This window comes from Hippocampus guttulatus, chromosome 22 (genome assembly GCF_054856545.1).
Source record: "Hippocampus guttulatus isolate MCC_2025c chromosome 22, RoL_Hgut_1.0, whole genome shotgun sequence".
NCBI lineage: Eukaryota > Metazoa > Chordata > Actinopteri > Syngnathiformes > Syngnathidae > Hippocampus > Hippocampus guttulatus.
In genome coordinates, this window is record NC_141282.1 from 4344495 (window position 1) to 4358076 (window position 13582).

Consider the following 13582-nt stretch of genomic DNA (forward strand, 5'->3'; position numbering starts at 1 on the left):
TATATTGTTGTTGTTTGCGACATTATCAAATGCAATTAAATAAGTAGACCATTTCAGAATTCGAAATTTGGGACTCTCAAAATGCATAATGGGACTCATACTTTTCTGCTCAGCGAGTCCCTGGGACTCGCTGGGGGTAAACAAAATTTATCACTGCAACCCAACATGTCTTTCGTGGCGCCGGTGCAGGAGAAGGTGGCTATCGGTATGTTCTTCCTGGGCGCCATCCTCTGCCTGTCCTTGTCGTGGCTCTTCCACACCGTCTACTGCCACTCCGAGGGGGTGTTCAGGGTCTTCTCCAAGTAAGACCCAGCATTACTTAATGTTTTTTAAGCAATTTTTTTGTTTTTATTTTTTAAAAATTGATATATTTTATGCTTGCATTTTTGGGAGTTGTTGCTCAAATCCATTTACAACGTGTTTAAGGGTTTGGGTCAGGCACGTCTGTATTGGAGGTGCAAAAAAATGAATTGTTTTTTATTTATGAGAAGCAGTTCATTCACCAAATCCTCCTAATTTTAGTCTCTTGACGGAAAATGTCTGCTGATTGTTTTGAGTCAAAATAAGCCATTGGCGAGCATCTCCTTTCCCCTTTGGAAAGCGACAATCAACATTCTTGCCTGTTTTCTGGCATGTGGCGGTACAAAATAATTACGAGAGCATTTTCTTTTGTTTTATTTTGAAAAAAAAAAATTTGTTCAACAATTGCATGGAGATTAAAACTTTTTTTTTAAATTTCTGCTAATTTGTGTCCAACAGGCTGGACTACAGCGGCGTCGCCTTCCTGATCATGGGCTCGTTCGTGCCGTGGCTCTACTACTGCTCGCCGCAGCCGTGCTTCATCTACCTGCTGGTGGTGTGCGTGCTGGGCCTTTACGCCATCACCGTGTCCCAGTGCGACTTTTTCGCCACCCCGCAGTACCGAGGAGTCCGCGCAGGTCACTGCCGACGTCGCCGCCTTTTCCTTCCTCCGAGGTTGTCGCGATCTGTCGCTGACTGCGTGTTCCGCCGTCTCGCTCCAGGTGTGTTTTTGGGTTTGGGGCTGGGCGAAGTGGTGCCCACCCTGCACGTTGTCATCAGCGAGGGTCTCATCAGGGCCACCACCATCGGACAGATGGGCCTGCTTTTCCTCATGGCCACGCTTGACATCCCCGGAGCCTGCCTCTACGCCACTCCGAATAGGTTGTGTTTATTGAGCGACGAAAAGCGAGAGCAAGCACGGAAATACAGGAGACATTATATACTTTTTAAAAATATATATTTTTTATGATTATTATTTTTTAAGCATGTGCCTGTGTCTTTCGACGCATATTAACCAGGTCCAGAATTTATTTTTCAATTCTCGGAGCTGAGACCCGGAACTAAAAGGCGGACCAAAACCGGAAACGAGTCATTGTTTTCCTTGGCGTTTTGTCCGCTCATATTTTTGGTGTTCTTCAAACACCTGAGCGAAGTTAATTCAGGTACTTTCGGTCTCAGTCAGGTATTTTTTGATTTTTTTTAATGCGCAGGAGACGACCACAGTGCAGGAACGTTGTCTCCGCGTCGGCTGCTGGCTGTCTGCGTGCAAAAGTGGCGACGTGTTGTGCAAAGGTAACGCGTGCTCAACTTTTCCTCCTTTTCCCTGGATGCTTCCCTAAAAGAATATTTGTCTCTTTAAAAAAATAAATATACATTGTCTTGTGTTAAGCTTGTCTCGATTCGATCAAAACATTGGGCGCATCTACACAATCAAACGAGATATAATGCTAATCCGATTTTTGAATGGAAATTTATTTCGACCGTCAAAAACGATCAATCATGTGAGATATCTTGGATTACAAATATGTTTTGAATGCAATAATAGATCACTCTAACTGGCTAATTATATTGTAAACGACGGTTTACATTTGCTATTTCTTAAAAATAATGAATAGTCAGCTCGTCGTAAAAACAAAAAATGTGACATTTAATGATCTCTCGCATGTTCTCTAAAACATATAAACTGTTCCGAGACGTCCATTTTGTTGTATTACAGCAATAAGGAGTCAAAGTTTACATCCCTAACGTAGTAATCGAAATTTGAATATTCAAATGAGTACTCATTAAGTATTCACAAGGCCAGACAGAATGACTATTTTGGTCATTTTACTGATTTATTTTACATTGTTCGGTTGCCTGAACGTCAGCATTTAAAAAATGACCAAAATGCACATCTGTGCTTTTCGCACCACAGCGTTAGACATAACAACACTGGCTGACAGGCTGTACAAGATAGCAGCAGCAGCGCAGGGCCTCCTTTTGTGTGCTTGAGGAGCTGTATGATGTCACTCAAGTGAACTTTGGCCTCAGTTTCATGGACTGTGTGACATTTGAACACGCATCAGTCAACGCTTCTGAACCTGTGCTTTGAAATGGCATTCCTGGGGTAATGTTAAATTAAGATCTACAATGACAGACACAACATTTTCTCCAAAGCACATGTTCAGAAGCAGTGAGTGATGTTGTTGTCAGCTTCCACGTGTGTCAGTGTTGTGCAGTCCATGCTTCGTCAAGCAGACAACACGGCGTTCTCTGCTGCTGGCTTAACCCTTGTTACATTTTCGACAATTTTTTTGTAGATTTTTGCGTGTTGTCATCTTTAAATCAAAGACAAAGCATAACAATTGTGTGATATGAAATATTCCAATTCATGATTTATGTATATAGACATCGATATTTGTTTTGGTCATAGCACAGTACCGCTTTTATTGTCCATAGAGGGCAAAAATACAAAAAAGAACTACATGTGTATGTATAGCGCCGATGCCACTGAACATGTCAAGTGGTTGAAAGTAAAATAAATATTCAGGAATAATACTTTTACAAGTTTTTTAAAATTGTATGTTGCATTATATAAAATTATTGACATCAACTGCAGCACAAGGGTTAAATATACTGCCTGTCAGCCAGTGTCGGTGTTAAACTTGAGTCAAGCTTTATTGCTAAAATGATGTGAAATTGTTTTCAAAAAATGCTTGTCAATATATTGTTCGGCTGGAATCAGAGTCTGCGTGTTTTGTGTCTCACTGAGTTTAAAGTGGCCTTGTTATGGATGGCAACCGGAGCTGTTGGGGTTTTGTCCTGGAAGACGTTTGGCCTCTGGTCCGAGCAGACCTCTTGGATTGATGCTCAAGGCCAGAAAGGGCGAGCTGTCCTTTCTGGCGTTTGCGCATGAACCCAGGAAGCCCGCTCGGACCAGAGGTCAAACGTCTTCCAGGACAAAACACCAACAACTCCGGTTGCCGTCCGTAACCACACCGGCTTTACGTAGCCCCGCCATGCAGGACCAGAAATTTTTATGTAAATTTGTTTGCAGACCCCACCCGCAATTGCCAAAATCAACCAATCACAATGCGGAATGCAAATCTATTTTGCATAACCCCGCCCACGCACGCCCGAAGCAACCAATCGGGTGGTGGCATGCAAATTTATTTGCACATGCCACGCCCACACGCGACAAAATTTTAATATGCAAATCGATTAGCATAGCCACGCCCGCAACTGATTTGCATACCCAATCAGGTGCCGACATGCAAATTTATTTGCATAACCACGCCCATAATCGCCCGGATCAGCCAATCCAAAGACGGCATGCAGATGTATTTGCATAGCCACGCCCCCTTGGACCCAAAATTGAATTTTTTGCATGGCCCCGCCCACAACGGGCACCAGCCAATCAGAATGTACTATGCAAATAAAATGTGCATGGCCCCGCCTACATTAACCCGGTCCAGCCAATCAGAAGGTGGCATGTAAATTTATATTTGCATAGACTCCGCCCACAGCGGGATGCAAATCTATTTGCATAGCCCCGCCCAAAATTACCCGACCAACCAATCACAACGGGGTATGCAAATTTATTTGCATAACCCCGCCCACAAACAACTTCAACCAATCAGTGCTGCATTACGCCATATTTGCATAACTCCGCCCGCCCACAAGCACTGCATAACCACACCCATTATGCTAATTTATACGCATTAGCATAGCCTCGCCCATTCACAGCAGCCAATCGGATTGCTCCGTTTTTGCATAGCCACACCCCCTCAACCAAACCCACTTTTATTAATGAAGGAAGTCGAGAGGTGTTTTTGTTTGTCTTTTAACATGTAAAAAAAAAGTTAAAGTAAAAAAAAAGTTAAAGTAAAAAAAAAGTTAAAGTAAAAAAAAAGTTAAAGTAAAAAAAAAGTTAAAGTAAAAAAAAAGTTAAAGTAAAAAAAAAGTTAAAGTAAAAAAAAAGTTAAAGTAAAAAAAAAGTTAAAGTAAAAAAAAAGTTAAAGTAAAAAAAAAAGTTAGCTTTAAAATTCCAACAAAAAGTTTTAAAAAAAAACCTAAAAAAATTACAACAAAAAAAAAAAAGAAAAAGTTTAAAAAACTACTCACCGAAAATGTCGAAGTTGGATGACTTTGCAGCCTTCTACTTTTCGTTGCCTGGCGAAGTCAGCCTGTGAAAGCAGAGCTGGACCAACACGTGGACCTAAGACAAAAATGAGATTGGCGAGTCTCAAGTCAACTTGTGCAGGAAATGCAATCAAACTCACCAGCACAGAAGGTGATGCCACACAAGTTGTCTGGGACTCTGACCAAGTGCTCGCACGTTCAGCTCCTGTGCAACAAACAATATGGCGTCAAAGAAGGGATTAAGAAAAGTGTCAAGCATTCAAAACTTACTGCCCATTGTGGAACCTCTTCATGACCATTTATTTCACTTGCAGGTTCCTTGTCAAGTTGCAGACCGTGCGTGAGGAGGGAGAGGAAAAAGGGTGCACTTGAGCCCACCAAATCCAGGAAGACCCTTTCCCCAGGCAGCGTGACGTCACTCAAAACATTCACCCAACGTGGTTTTGATGGAAACCGTTTGGGATGAAACCCACCGCCACGAGCACCGACTTCAACCAAAGTTTGCCACCATCTGTGTGGTCCTCCGGCCTGAGGAAGAGAAAGCCGATGACGTTTGGCTTCACAGGCTAGCATGTCGCGGAGGCAGGCAGCGTTTGTCACCAATTTCTGAATGACCATCTGAAGAAAGGGGAGGAAAGAAAAAAAATATTTTTTTTTTCAGTAGACTTGGAATCTTCTGGAGCAGTTGCCATTTCTGCAAAGAGACGAAATGAGCAGAGTCGCATACAAACCCTCAAAAAAAAAAAAAAAAAAAACAAGCGCTTCCTTGCGAGAAGGTCTCACGTTGACATCACGGCGGGGCGGGGGCCAACTTGCATTTCTGGAGGGAGACAAGGCAAGAAATCTTGAAGGCCTTCAGTGGGAGATTTGCAGTCACTGTTTTTCAAGTCCAACCTTTTTTCACCCATCCTGTGACGGAGCGAAGGAGATGTCCAACCGCTTCTGAGGGCCTCAGACTGGACAAGCCTGAACACGAACCGGAGGTACGCAATGGACGCGTCAAGCTTTCAATTCAGTTCAATTTTAATGTGGGTCAACTTGAGATTTCAAAACACTTTGCCCAGCGTCTTGGTGGCCAAGGTGCAGACTCCACGATGGCACGAACTGGAAGCTTCTCTGCACAGTCAAAAAAAAAAAAAAAAAAAAAAAGCTCATCTCAAACGTTTGTCAAGTTTCCTCCTTCACTTGCAACAACAGTCATGTTTTTAAATCTGTCTTTTCCCACAGAAGCATCACAGGCGAAAAAGATCAACGGTACTTGAGCCTGTCCACTGTCTTCCCAGAGTGGATGCCGATTCAGGTTCTCCGGGGCCAACAGCTGCTTTGGCGCCGCCTAGTGGACATGGGCAGAAAGACAACATTAGTACAGGATGTGAAATGTACCTTTTTAAACTGTCCAGAGAGACATTCGTCCCGGTGCAGCTTTGGGGGGAACCTACAAAAGAGAAATGTGTTAAAAAATGGTCACGTCAGCCATTTTGTTTTGCTGCATGCTCAAACCCAGCAGACGGCCTCATTCGCTGTCGTCTTGTCAGTTGGGCAGCTATAGATGAAGTCAAGATGCCGTTTCACCTGCGCACACACAAAAATGACATCAGCGAGAGCGAATTGAAGTCATTTACGGCGTCCTTACACTCCTTCAGTCTCATCCAGGAGCAAAACAGCAACTTGAGGCCAGACTCTCAACCTGCAGAGTGCCGTTGACAGCACCAACTTTGGCAATCCTCCCCGTGAGGGAAAAAAAAAAAAAAAATGTACAACCGCTTCTGAGGGCCCCAGAGTGGACAAACGGGAGGTACGCAATGGACCCGTCAAGCTTTTAATTCAGTTTCATTTTAATGTGGGTCAACTTGAAAGATTTCAGCTGCAATTTTGACAATTTTCTTTGCCCAGCAGGTGCAGCGTCTTGGCGACCAGGATTCAGACTCCACAATGGCACCAACTGGAAGCTTCTCTGCACAGTAAAAAAAAAAAAAAAAAAAAAAATTATATAGCTCATCATCTCAAACGTTTGTCATGTTTCACTTGCAACAACAATCATTTTTTATTCTTTTCCAATGGAAGCATCACTGGCAAAAAAGATCAACGGTCCTCGAGCCTGTCCACAGTCTTTGCCGATTCAGGTTCTGCAGGGCCAAGAGATGCTTTGGCACCACCTGAGCAGAAAGAAAAAAAAATAATGAGTACGTAAGTACAGAATGGTAAATGTTCCATTGACGGTCCCAAGAGACATTCGTCCCAGTGCAGCTTTGGGGGAACCTGCAAAAGAGAAAATGCGTTATAAAATGTTCATCGAGCCATTTTGCTTTGCAGCGTGCTCAAACCCAGCAGACACTGCAACGGCCCCATTCGCTGTTGTCTTGTTCCTCAGGCAGCTCTGGATGCAGTTTCACCTGCGCACACACAAAAAGGATGTCAGAAAAGAGTGAATTGTAGTTATTTACGATGTCCTTCAATTTTGTCCAGGAGCAAAACAGCAACTCGAGGCCGGACTCTCAACTTTTTTTCCAAGACGTCTGGGGAGCGCAGTTTGCAATGAGGTAGTGTACGGCACCAAATTTTGGAATCCTCCCCCTAGGAAAAAAAAAGAAAATTGCACACTTGTTTGTGGTTCCTACTGGAATCACTCGAAGCCTCCTGGTAGCTCATCTTCATGTGCTGAAAAATTAAAACATGATTTCAGAGTTGTATGCGCAGGAGTGTTTTTGTCTCTTACCAGTGACGAGCGCAGGGCTGAGCTGGACACCTCGGCAGTGGCCTGCAAAGACAGTGAAATAGTTCGCAATGTGACTTTTGGTAAGCACATTTAAACGGCCCCCCTCCTCCAAAAAAAAAAAAAAAGTCGCAGATAGCCATTTTTGCTGTCAATTGATGCCAAGCCTGTGAACAGAAATTGCACAATTACAACCAAGTAAGAGCAGGGTGTCATTTAAATTGTGAAAATAAAAACGCTGGCAACTTACCTTCTCAGCACGCTGGAAAGAAAAAAATAAAAATCAAATGGTGCCATTTAAAATTGCAGGCGACTTACCTTTGAGGAGTTGAACAGCCTGAAAACGCGAATTAATGTTAAGTTCCAAAACGTGAGCAATGACAGGTGTAAAAAAAGAAACTTAAAACGTTCGGTTTGTCAAACGCTGGCAACTTACCTTCTCGGCGTGCTGGGAAAGAAAAAGAAAATTGCAAAACGAGAGTTAGTTCCATCGAGCATAGTGCCGTTGCAAATTGCAGGCGACTTACCGTGGAAGAGTTGAACGGCCTGAAAACGTGAATTAATGTTAAAAGTTCCAAAAGGTTAGCGATGAAAAGACGAAAAAGAAACGTCAAACGTTGAGTAACTTACCCTCTCTGCACGCTGTGAAGGAAAAAGAAAATTGCAAAACGAGAGTTAGTTCAAAAGAACACAATGCCATTTAAACTTGCAGGCGACTTACCGTGGAAGAGTTGAACAGCCTGAAAAGGTGAATTATTGTTAAAAGTTACAAAAGTTAACAATGACAAGACAAAAAAAGAAAGTTAAAGCGTTCACCTTGCCAAGCCTTGTGGTCGTCTTGCCGCGATGTGGACGTGCAGTCAGTCGTCAGCTGGAGGGGAAAGAGACCGCTTGTTGAATTAGTCGCAGCTTAAATAGGTTTTCGCTAACGACGTCATCACGTGATGGTTTTTTTGAAAAGCTTTATTTAACAAAGAAGAAGTAAAAAAAATAATAGTGAGAAACGATTCCGAAAGAAAAATCTCGGTAAATACGAGCTCGAGAGAGACTCGAACTCGCTCTCACCGGCCCGCACCGTTCGTCTCTAACCATTAGGCCAATCGTGCTGATGACTTCCGACATTGAATGCAATATTTTACTATCTTTCCCAATTTTGGAGTGCACAACTATTTTTATTTTGAATAAATATTACCTCCAAATTGTCAATTTTCGAATCCGAGTTGGTTTAGTGGTTAAAGACCATACTTTAGGTTCAGCCGACTCGTGTACGAGTCCCCTACTCTACTCACCTTCATTCATGCACACATGTAGGTGAGCGCGGGGATCGAACCCGAGTCGCCTGAACCGAAAGCAAAGTTTTAGACCGCTGGACCATCACGGTTGAGATTTTTGGCGAATTGTTTGTCGTATTCATTGATCACGCCTGAACATTACAAAGCTAAAGAATAAGTATAATTTCCAAATCGCCGATTATCAAATCCGAGTTGGTCTAGTTGATAAAGACTAGACTTTGGATTCAGCTGACTCGTGTTCGAGTCCCCTTTTCTCCTCACCTACATTTATGCACACAATGTGGGTGAGCGCGGGGATCGAACCCGAGTCGCCTGAACCGAGAGCAAAGTTTTAGACCGCTGGACCATCACGGCTGTGATTTTCGGCGAATTTTTTGTCCTATTTATAGACTACACCTGAACATTTTTTTTTAAAATTTGAACGTCTAAATCGTCTATTTTCGAATCTGAGTTCGTCTTGTGGTTAAACACTACACACTGGCTTCAGTGTACTGATGTTCGCGTACCATTTTCTGCTCACCTGCATTTATGCACCTATGTAGGTGAGCCCGGGGACCGAATCAGAGTCGCCGAACCGACCGCAAGGTTTTAGACCACGGGACCATCGCGGTTGAGTTTTTCGGCAATTTTTTTTGTATATTCATAGTTTAAAGTTGAACATGCCGGGTTGGTGAATAAATATATTGTAACCTCCAAATAGTCAATTTTAAAATCCTCGTTGGTCGAGTGGCGGGGGGTGGAGGCCTGCAAATGCGCTGATAAATCCGAAGACGATGCTCTTCTCTTGCTCGTGGGGTGAGCGTGAAACAGCGCGGCGACGTGTTGGAATTTGAAGATTTAATACAGAAGCTGCTTCCGAGCGCCGCTCGTTGTTGCCTTCGTCGGTGGTGCTTTTAAGTGCCCCTTTCGTAGTGTGCGGCCAATGACGACCGGCAAAATCTCATACCTGTCAACCTGTACGTTTTCCCCGTATTTTATACGTTTTTTAATCATTTCAAATCACGTACGGCGTATTACAACTTTTAAACGGGGAAGAAAAAAAACAATTGTGAACCGTTCTTACAAAGACCATTTTGGCTTAAATTCAGATCGTCTCATCTGCTGGTAGCCAACGACAACGCCGTCGTCGATCGCTACTATTGTCACGGCAAACCAGCAAAACTAATCCTCAATCGTATAGTTTTTTTCATCGCTGCGTCCGGTCGGATTGATAAAGCATGATGTGCGCATTCGCGGTAAACCGTTGTCCGGGTTTTTGTTGCTTTGTAAGGGGAATCGTAATCATTTATAAGGGCAGGTATTAGCCGAGGTTCACAGGTATGTAAACACCAGCCATGTGCAAAAATACCATAAAATGTCAGATTTACACTACTCATGTACAAGAGTCAACAAAAAAATAAAACTATGTTGTTTTGGATTATTTTAAATGAAATGACTTTGGCCATAATTATGCCGATTTAACTCAATCCCATTGTATTTACAGAGGGTGCAGCCCTCCTCTTAGGGTATTAATTTAAAGTATGAACCAGGTCAAGCTGATATAATAATAACAAGTTAGACATCAGTGTCTCTCCATTTATTTCATATATCCAAGCCCTTCCTGTGCCATATGATGTGATACCATATGCATTTGCGCACGAAGGTAAATCAGAAACTCATTACTTCCCTACGGGCTCCATTACATCCACTGGTGTGATTCATAATTCATCCGCGTGACTCATGGCAGCCACCTGCTTCTCTTTAGTCCCCCTTTCATTTTGTAGAAGCAAGGTAGAGAACAGAAGTAATGGAGCAGTAGCCATAGCAACACCTGCCAATTTGCAGCAGTTGACTGAGGGAGGGAACAGTTCTTCGGGTTCACAGGAACCAAAGGAAAAAAAAAAACAAGACTTAGTTGTGCTTTGTATAAAAATAAATCCACTTGTGGCACCATCGGGGTCACCATCAGGAGAGAAATGAGGCGATGGAAGGACAAACGAGGAAGAGGAAGGCAGAGAGAGATGCGGCGGATGCGCCGCCACAGTCGTTTGCATTCTCCTGAAAGGCAAAGCGTCTCATTCTGATCTTAAAAAAAACACACAAAATGTCTTTTTATTATTATTATTATTTTTTTTTTACCTGGGGATGGTAAGCGTGGCACGATTCGGGGCGTCTGCGGATCTTCTGGGAACGCATCCGCTCGCACTTCACTGAGGAGTTATGTTAGTGAGGGGTCAAGGATAACAGACAACAAAAATCTTTGAATTTCGTTCTTTTTTTTTTTTTTGGTCAAATACAGCATATAAGTAACGTAGCACTCAATGTTTGGAGAAAAAAAAATACTGGTGCTCCTGTTGTGTGCGATTTGGCCACCAGGGGGAGTAAGGTGCAGACACAAACAAAGAGGAGTTTGACAACTAATTGAAGCGACTCAATAGACTGCATTAATATTACTTGTTTATTTTGTTGTTGTTTTTTACAGAGGATAAAGAATATATGACTGGCATTTCAACCCCACTGCCACATAGATGCTATTTGGTAGCCAGTGCATAAGGTTTCCGCATGATGTATTATTAGCATTAAGCTAGAAGACTTTCAGAAGTTTTTGTAATTTGTCTTTCATTTATGTTGAGTTTGACATTAAATCCCAGTTTTGACAGGCGCGCTCAATTTTGCTCGATTTAGGTACAGCGTTCGTGTTCAAACAGTGCACCGTGTTCCAGTGCCTGGTGTAAAAGGTTTGCGGGTGACTGGAGAATGAGTCGCGAGAGGATATATTTGACTTCTTTGGGCTCCATGGTGATGGGCGAGTATTGTCTGGAGCAGTCGCAGTCGGCCTGGACCACCAACATCAGCAGGTTGCTCTGCGGGATCTGCTGCACCACAAACATCCTGGGGCACACGCAAGAGCAATCAAATGTGACCACGACTGTTATTGTCACGCCACAGCTGTACTCAAGAGGGCGCTCAGCACGCTCCATACGCTTCCCTCTTCAACTCTCCCCCCCTTCACTGACTTGTTTGGGACTCCGGCACTCCTCCCCCCTGCTCTATTTACCTTCCCCCTCCCCCCCCCCCCCATACTTTCCACTCACCATGTGCTTTGTATAATCTCACGCGCCCTCGTTTAATCCTGTTTCTGCCCATTTATTTCCATCCATGCGGTTATATAAATCCAGGCAGAAGCATAGAAAATGGATTTCAGCGGGACATTTTTTTGTTGTTGGTGGTATGCCTGGACGTGGGTTCGGAGAGAGCTGCGGTGCGGGATTAGAGTGAGCACTGACTTCTGGCAGCGTCCGCACTTGATGATGCTGTTGGTCTCTTTGACCGACGGCTCGTAGGCGAAGCTGGGGTACTCGGTGTCGCACGGCTGCAGGATGTCCCCTTTTTTCTTGTGCACGGAGGCTGAGGGGCGGGGGGAGTAAAAAAATTTTTTAAAAAAGGTCAGCAGCGTTTTGATTGACAGCCTCGGTCGGTCACAATGTCATCGCTCACGTGGTTAAAAAACATCAACAACAAAACAGCTTTGCGCTTTTTGTGTACTGTATTGGAAGCAATGATCGAGTTCACCGAACAGATATTTTTTTCAACCCCCCCGTGTTAACTCACCATCTGCAAAGTGTTCCGTGTGCCAGAATCCACAGACGTTAAACTCAAGGAGAAACCTTGTGAAGTGGAGAAAAGAAGAGAGTGGATAGAAGGGAAGGGGGTGAGGAGGTGGGGGGGGGGTCAATTAGCCACTCCATCATTATAAGCCTCTCTGGCAGTTTTCCCCAAAACCGGGCCCTGGCCCAAAAATTCTGTCAGATGGTGGAAAGGACTCGATTGGCTGTAACACTTCTTAACTCATTCACTCCCAAAGACGTTTTTAAACGTCTTTTCAGACGTGGTCCAGAATTGGCTGGTACTGAATGAGTTAATATGTATCGATGGATTGAACAGGAATGACAAATCGAATCGAAAAGGAATTCCTTGATTCGATTTCGAGATTTGGGAACAACTTCCAGCCCCCTGCATTGCTCGTTGCTATTAGCAACACTTACACCAGGAAGTTGGAAAGGAACCACTTGAGGGCGGACGCCAAGGCGTAGAAAGACTGGAAGGAAAAAAAAAACGAAAAAAAAAGACAAATGGAATTCATCGAGTCGATAACGTCGGGATCCACGTCTGGATGGACCAATCGTTTCAACGTACGCTGAGAAGTGGCCGGGCGCTGCTGGTGGAGTGCGAGTTCATTTTACACATCGCCTGGTAGTCAAACAGAGACACCCTGAGAAAAGACAAAGTGACCATTTGCAATCGATTTGGAAGCATCTTGGAATTTTTGTACGCTTCGGACCGTTTTCATTTCGCTTGCCTCGTCCCACGAAATCGATCTCGGGAAGTTACCTTTTGAACATGCCCATTTGGATCAACGTCGCCATGACGGAGCCGTCGACCTCGCCGAAGAACCTCCCGGCCTGTCGGCAGAGACACAAAAAGGGGATTGCGGTTTGACAACGCTCACGCGTCAGCGGGATATTGCTCGACCCTGCGTGAACTGACGTCAGCGCGCTGTTTGGAAATGAGGACGAAGCCGTTATTGTCCATCACGTAGCACTCCATATCCTGCGACGGGAGACAAGAGACCAGACAAAGTGACGCGTCGAGCTGGGAGCTTGAGAGCTTCCCGAGACGGGCGGCGGCGCGCACTCACGAAGCTGTCGCAGCGAAGAGGACAAATTCCCTCGGCGTCCGAGCACTGCGGGGGGGCAAACGGACAACAGAAAAAGTGACGAAAATGCGTCCTCGGGGTCAAAGCGAGGCGCCAAAAGGGCAGGCGAGCGGGAGGCGTTTGATTTCGGGCGCCGCGCGGTTTCACTCCGGGCCTCTTGTGATGTCATTTGAATTCATTTGCCAACAGCTGACGTGTGCGCGTAATCCGGGGGAAGTGGAGCGCGTGAGGAGGACGAGCGCAGCGATAGAATCACTTACATCGGTGTCGTTTGGCTGCAAAGAACACAAACAAACAGAAAAGAGAATCACTCGATTCGTCATGATGAGCGTCGTTTTGCCCCCAAAACTGGCCACACCATTAGGTACACCTACCGCCAATCAAATACCAGGACGATTCAATTAAAAAGATTGAATCGTACTTCCTGCTGCATTTTCATTCTTTCAACCCCCCCCGAGG

The 13582-nt window shown here is 44.4% G+C and overlaps 3 protein-coding genes across 4 annotated transcripts in view; 1 reads left to right on the forward strand and 2 right to left on the reverse strand.

Moving 5' to 3' along the window:
- The first annotated feature begins 165 nt into the window (after positions 1-165).
- LOC147186141 (adiponectin receptor protein 2-like) lies at positions 166-7112 on the forward strand. The gene is made up of 6 exons (XM_086103869.1): positions 166-302; positions 760-938; positions 1023-1593; positions 4737-5405; positions 5650-6217; positions 6319-7112. Exons 1-3 carry the CDS (start codon positions 166-168, stop codon positions 1268-1270), a joined length of 564 nt encoding a protein of 187 aa, XP_085959995.1. The 3' UTR covers positions 1271-1593; positions 4737-5405; positions 5650-6217; positions 6319-7112.
- On the reverse strand, positions 659-8430 carry LOC147186142 (uncharacterized). The gene is made up of 16 exons (XM_086103870.1): positions 8425-8430; positions 7952-8006; positions 7857-7875; positions 7766-7777; positions 7663-7681; positions 7572-7583; positions 7454-7472; positions 7139-7180; positions 6923-6996; positions 5681-6815; positions 5478-5538; positions 5317-5388; positions 4693-5242; positions 4563-4627; positions 4405-4498; positions 659-1164 (listed from the first exon to the last, which is right to left on the reverse strand). Exons 1-10 carry the CDS (start codon positions 8428-8430, stop codon positions 6741-6743), a joined length of 333 nt encoding a protein of 110 aa, XP_085959996.1. The 3' UTR covers positions 659-1164; positions 4405-4498; positions 4563-4627; positions 4693-5242; positions 5317-5388; positions 5478-5538; positions 5681-6740.
- A 1558-nt stretch (positions 8431-9988) lies between these two features.
- Positions 9989-13582, reverse strand: part of cacna2d4a (calcium channel, voltage-dependent, alpha 2/delta subunit 4a) — a 28578-nt gene continuing 24984 nt past the window's right edge. For both annotated transcript variants that reach the window (XM_086103927.1, XM_086103928.1), the window contains 11 exons: positions 13384-13398; positions 13106-13150; positions 12955-13017; positions 12799-12869; positions 12604-12679; positions 12453-12505; positions 12019-12074; positions 11694-11814; positions 11178-11298; positions 10546-10623; positions 9989-10464 (listed from right to left, as the gene is read on the reverse strand). In XM_086103927.1, coding sequence (XP_085960053.1) covers positions 10372-10464; positions 10546-10623; positions 11178-11298; positions 11694-11814; positions 12019-12074; positions 12453-12505; positions 12604-12679; positions 12799-12869; positions 12955-13017; positions 13106-13150; positions 13384-13398 — 792 coding nt within the window. In that variant the 3' untranslated portion in view covers positions 9989-10371. The remainder of the gene's footprint in view (positions 10465-10545; positions 10624-11177; positions 11299-11693; positions 11815-12018; positions 12075-12452; positions 12506-12603; positions 12680-12798; positions 12870-12954; positions 13018-13105; positions 13151-13383; positions 13399-13582) is intronic.

Bases quoted from the DNA above. Each gene is read 5' to 3' on its own strand.
- LOC147186141 (XM_086103869.1), top strand. From the start codon at position 166: ATGTCTTTCGTGGCGCCGGTGCAGGAGAAGGTGGCTATCGGTATGTTC. The intron at 303-759 runs GTAAGACCCAGC...TGTGTCCAACAG, and splicing joins GTGTTCAGGGTCTTCTCCAA to GCTGGACTACAGCGGCGTCG. The intron at 939-1,022 runs GTCACTGCCGAC...GTCTCGCTCCAG, and splicing joins GTACCGAGGAGTCCGCGCAG to GTGTGTTTTTGGGTTTGGGG.
- LOC147186142 (XM_086103870.1), bottom strand. The intron at 6,997-7,138 runs GTAAGAGACAAA...TTTTTTTCCTAG, and splicing joins CAGCCCTGCGCTCGTCACTG to GGGGAGGATTCCAAAATTTG. The intron at 6,816-6,922 runs GTTGAGAGTCCG...GTGTGTGCGCAG, and splicing joins CCAGACGTCTTGGAAAAAAA to GTGAAACTGCATCCAGAGCT.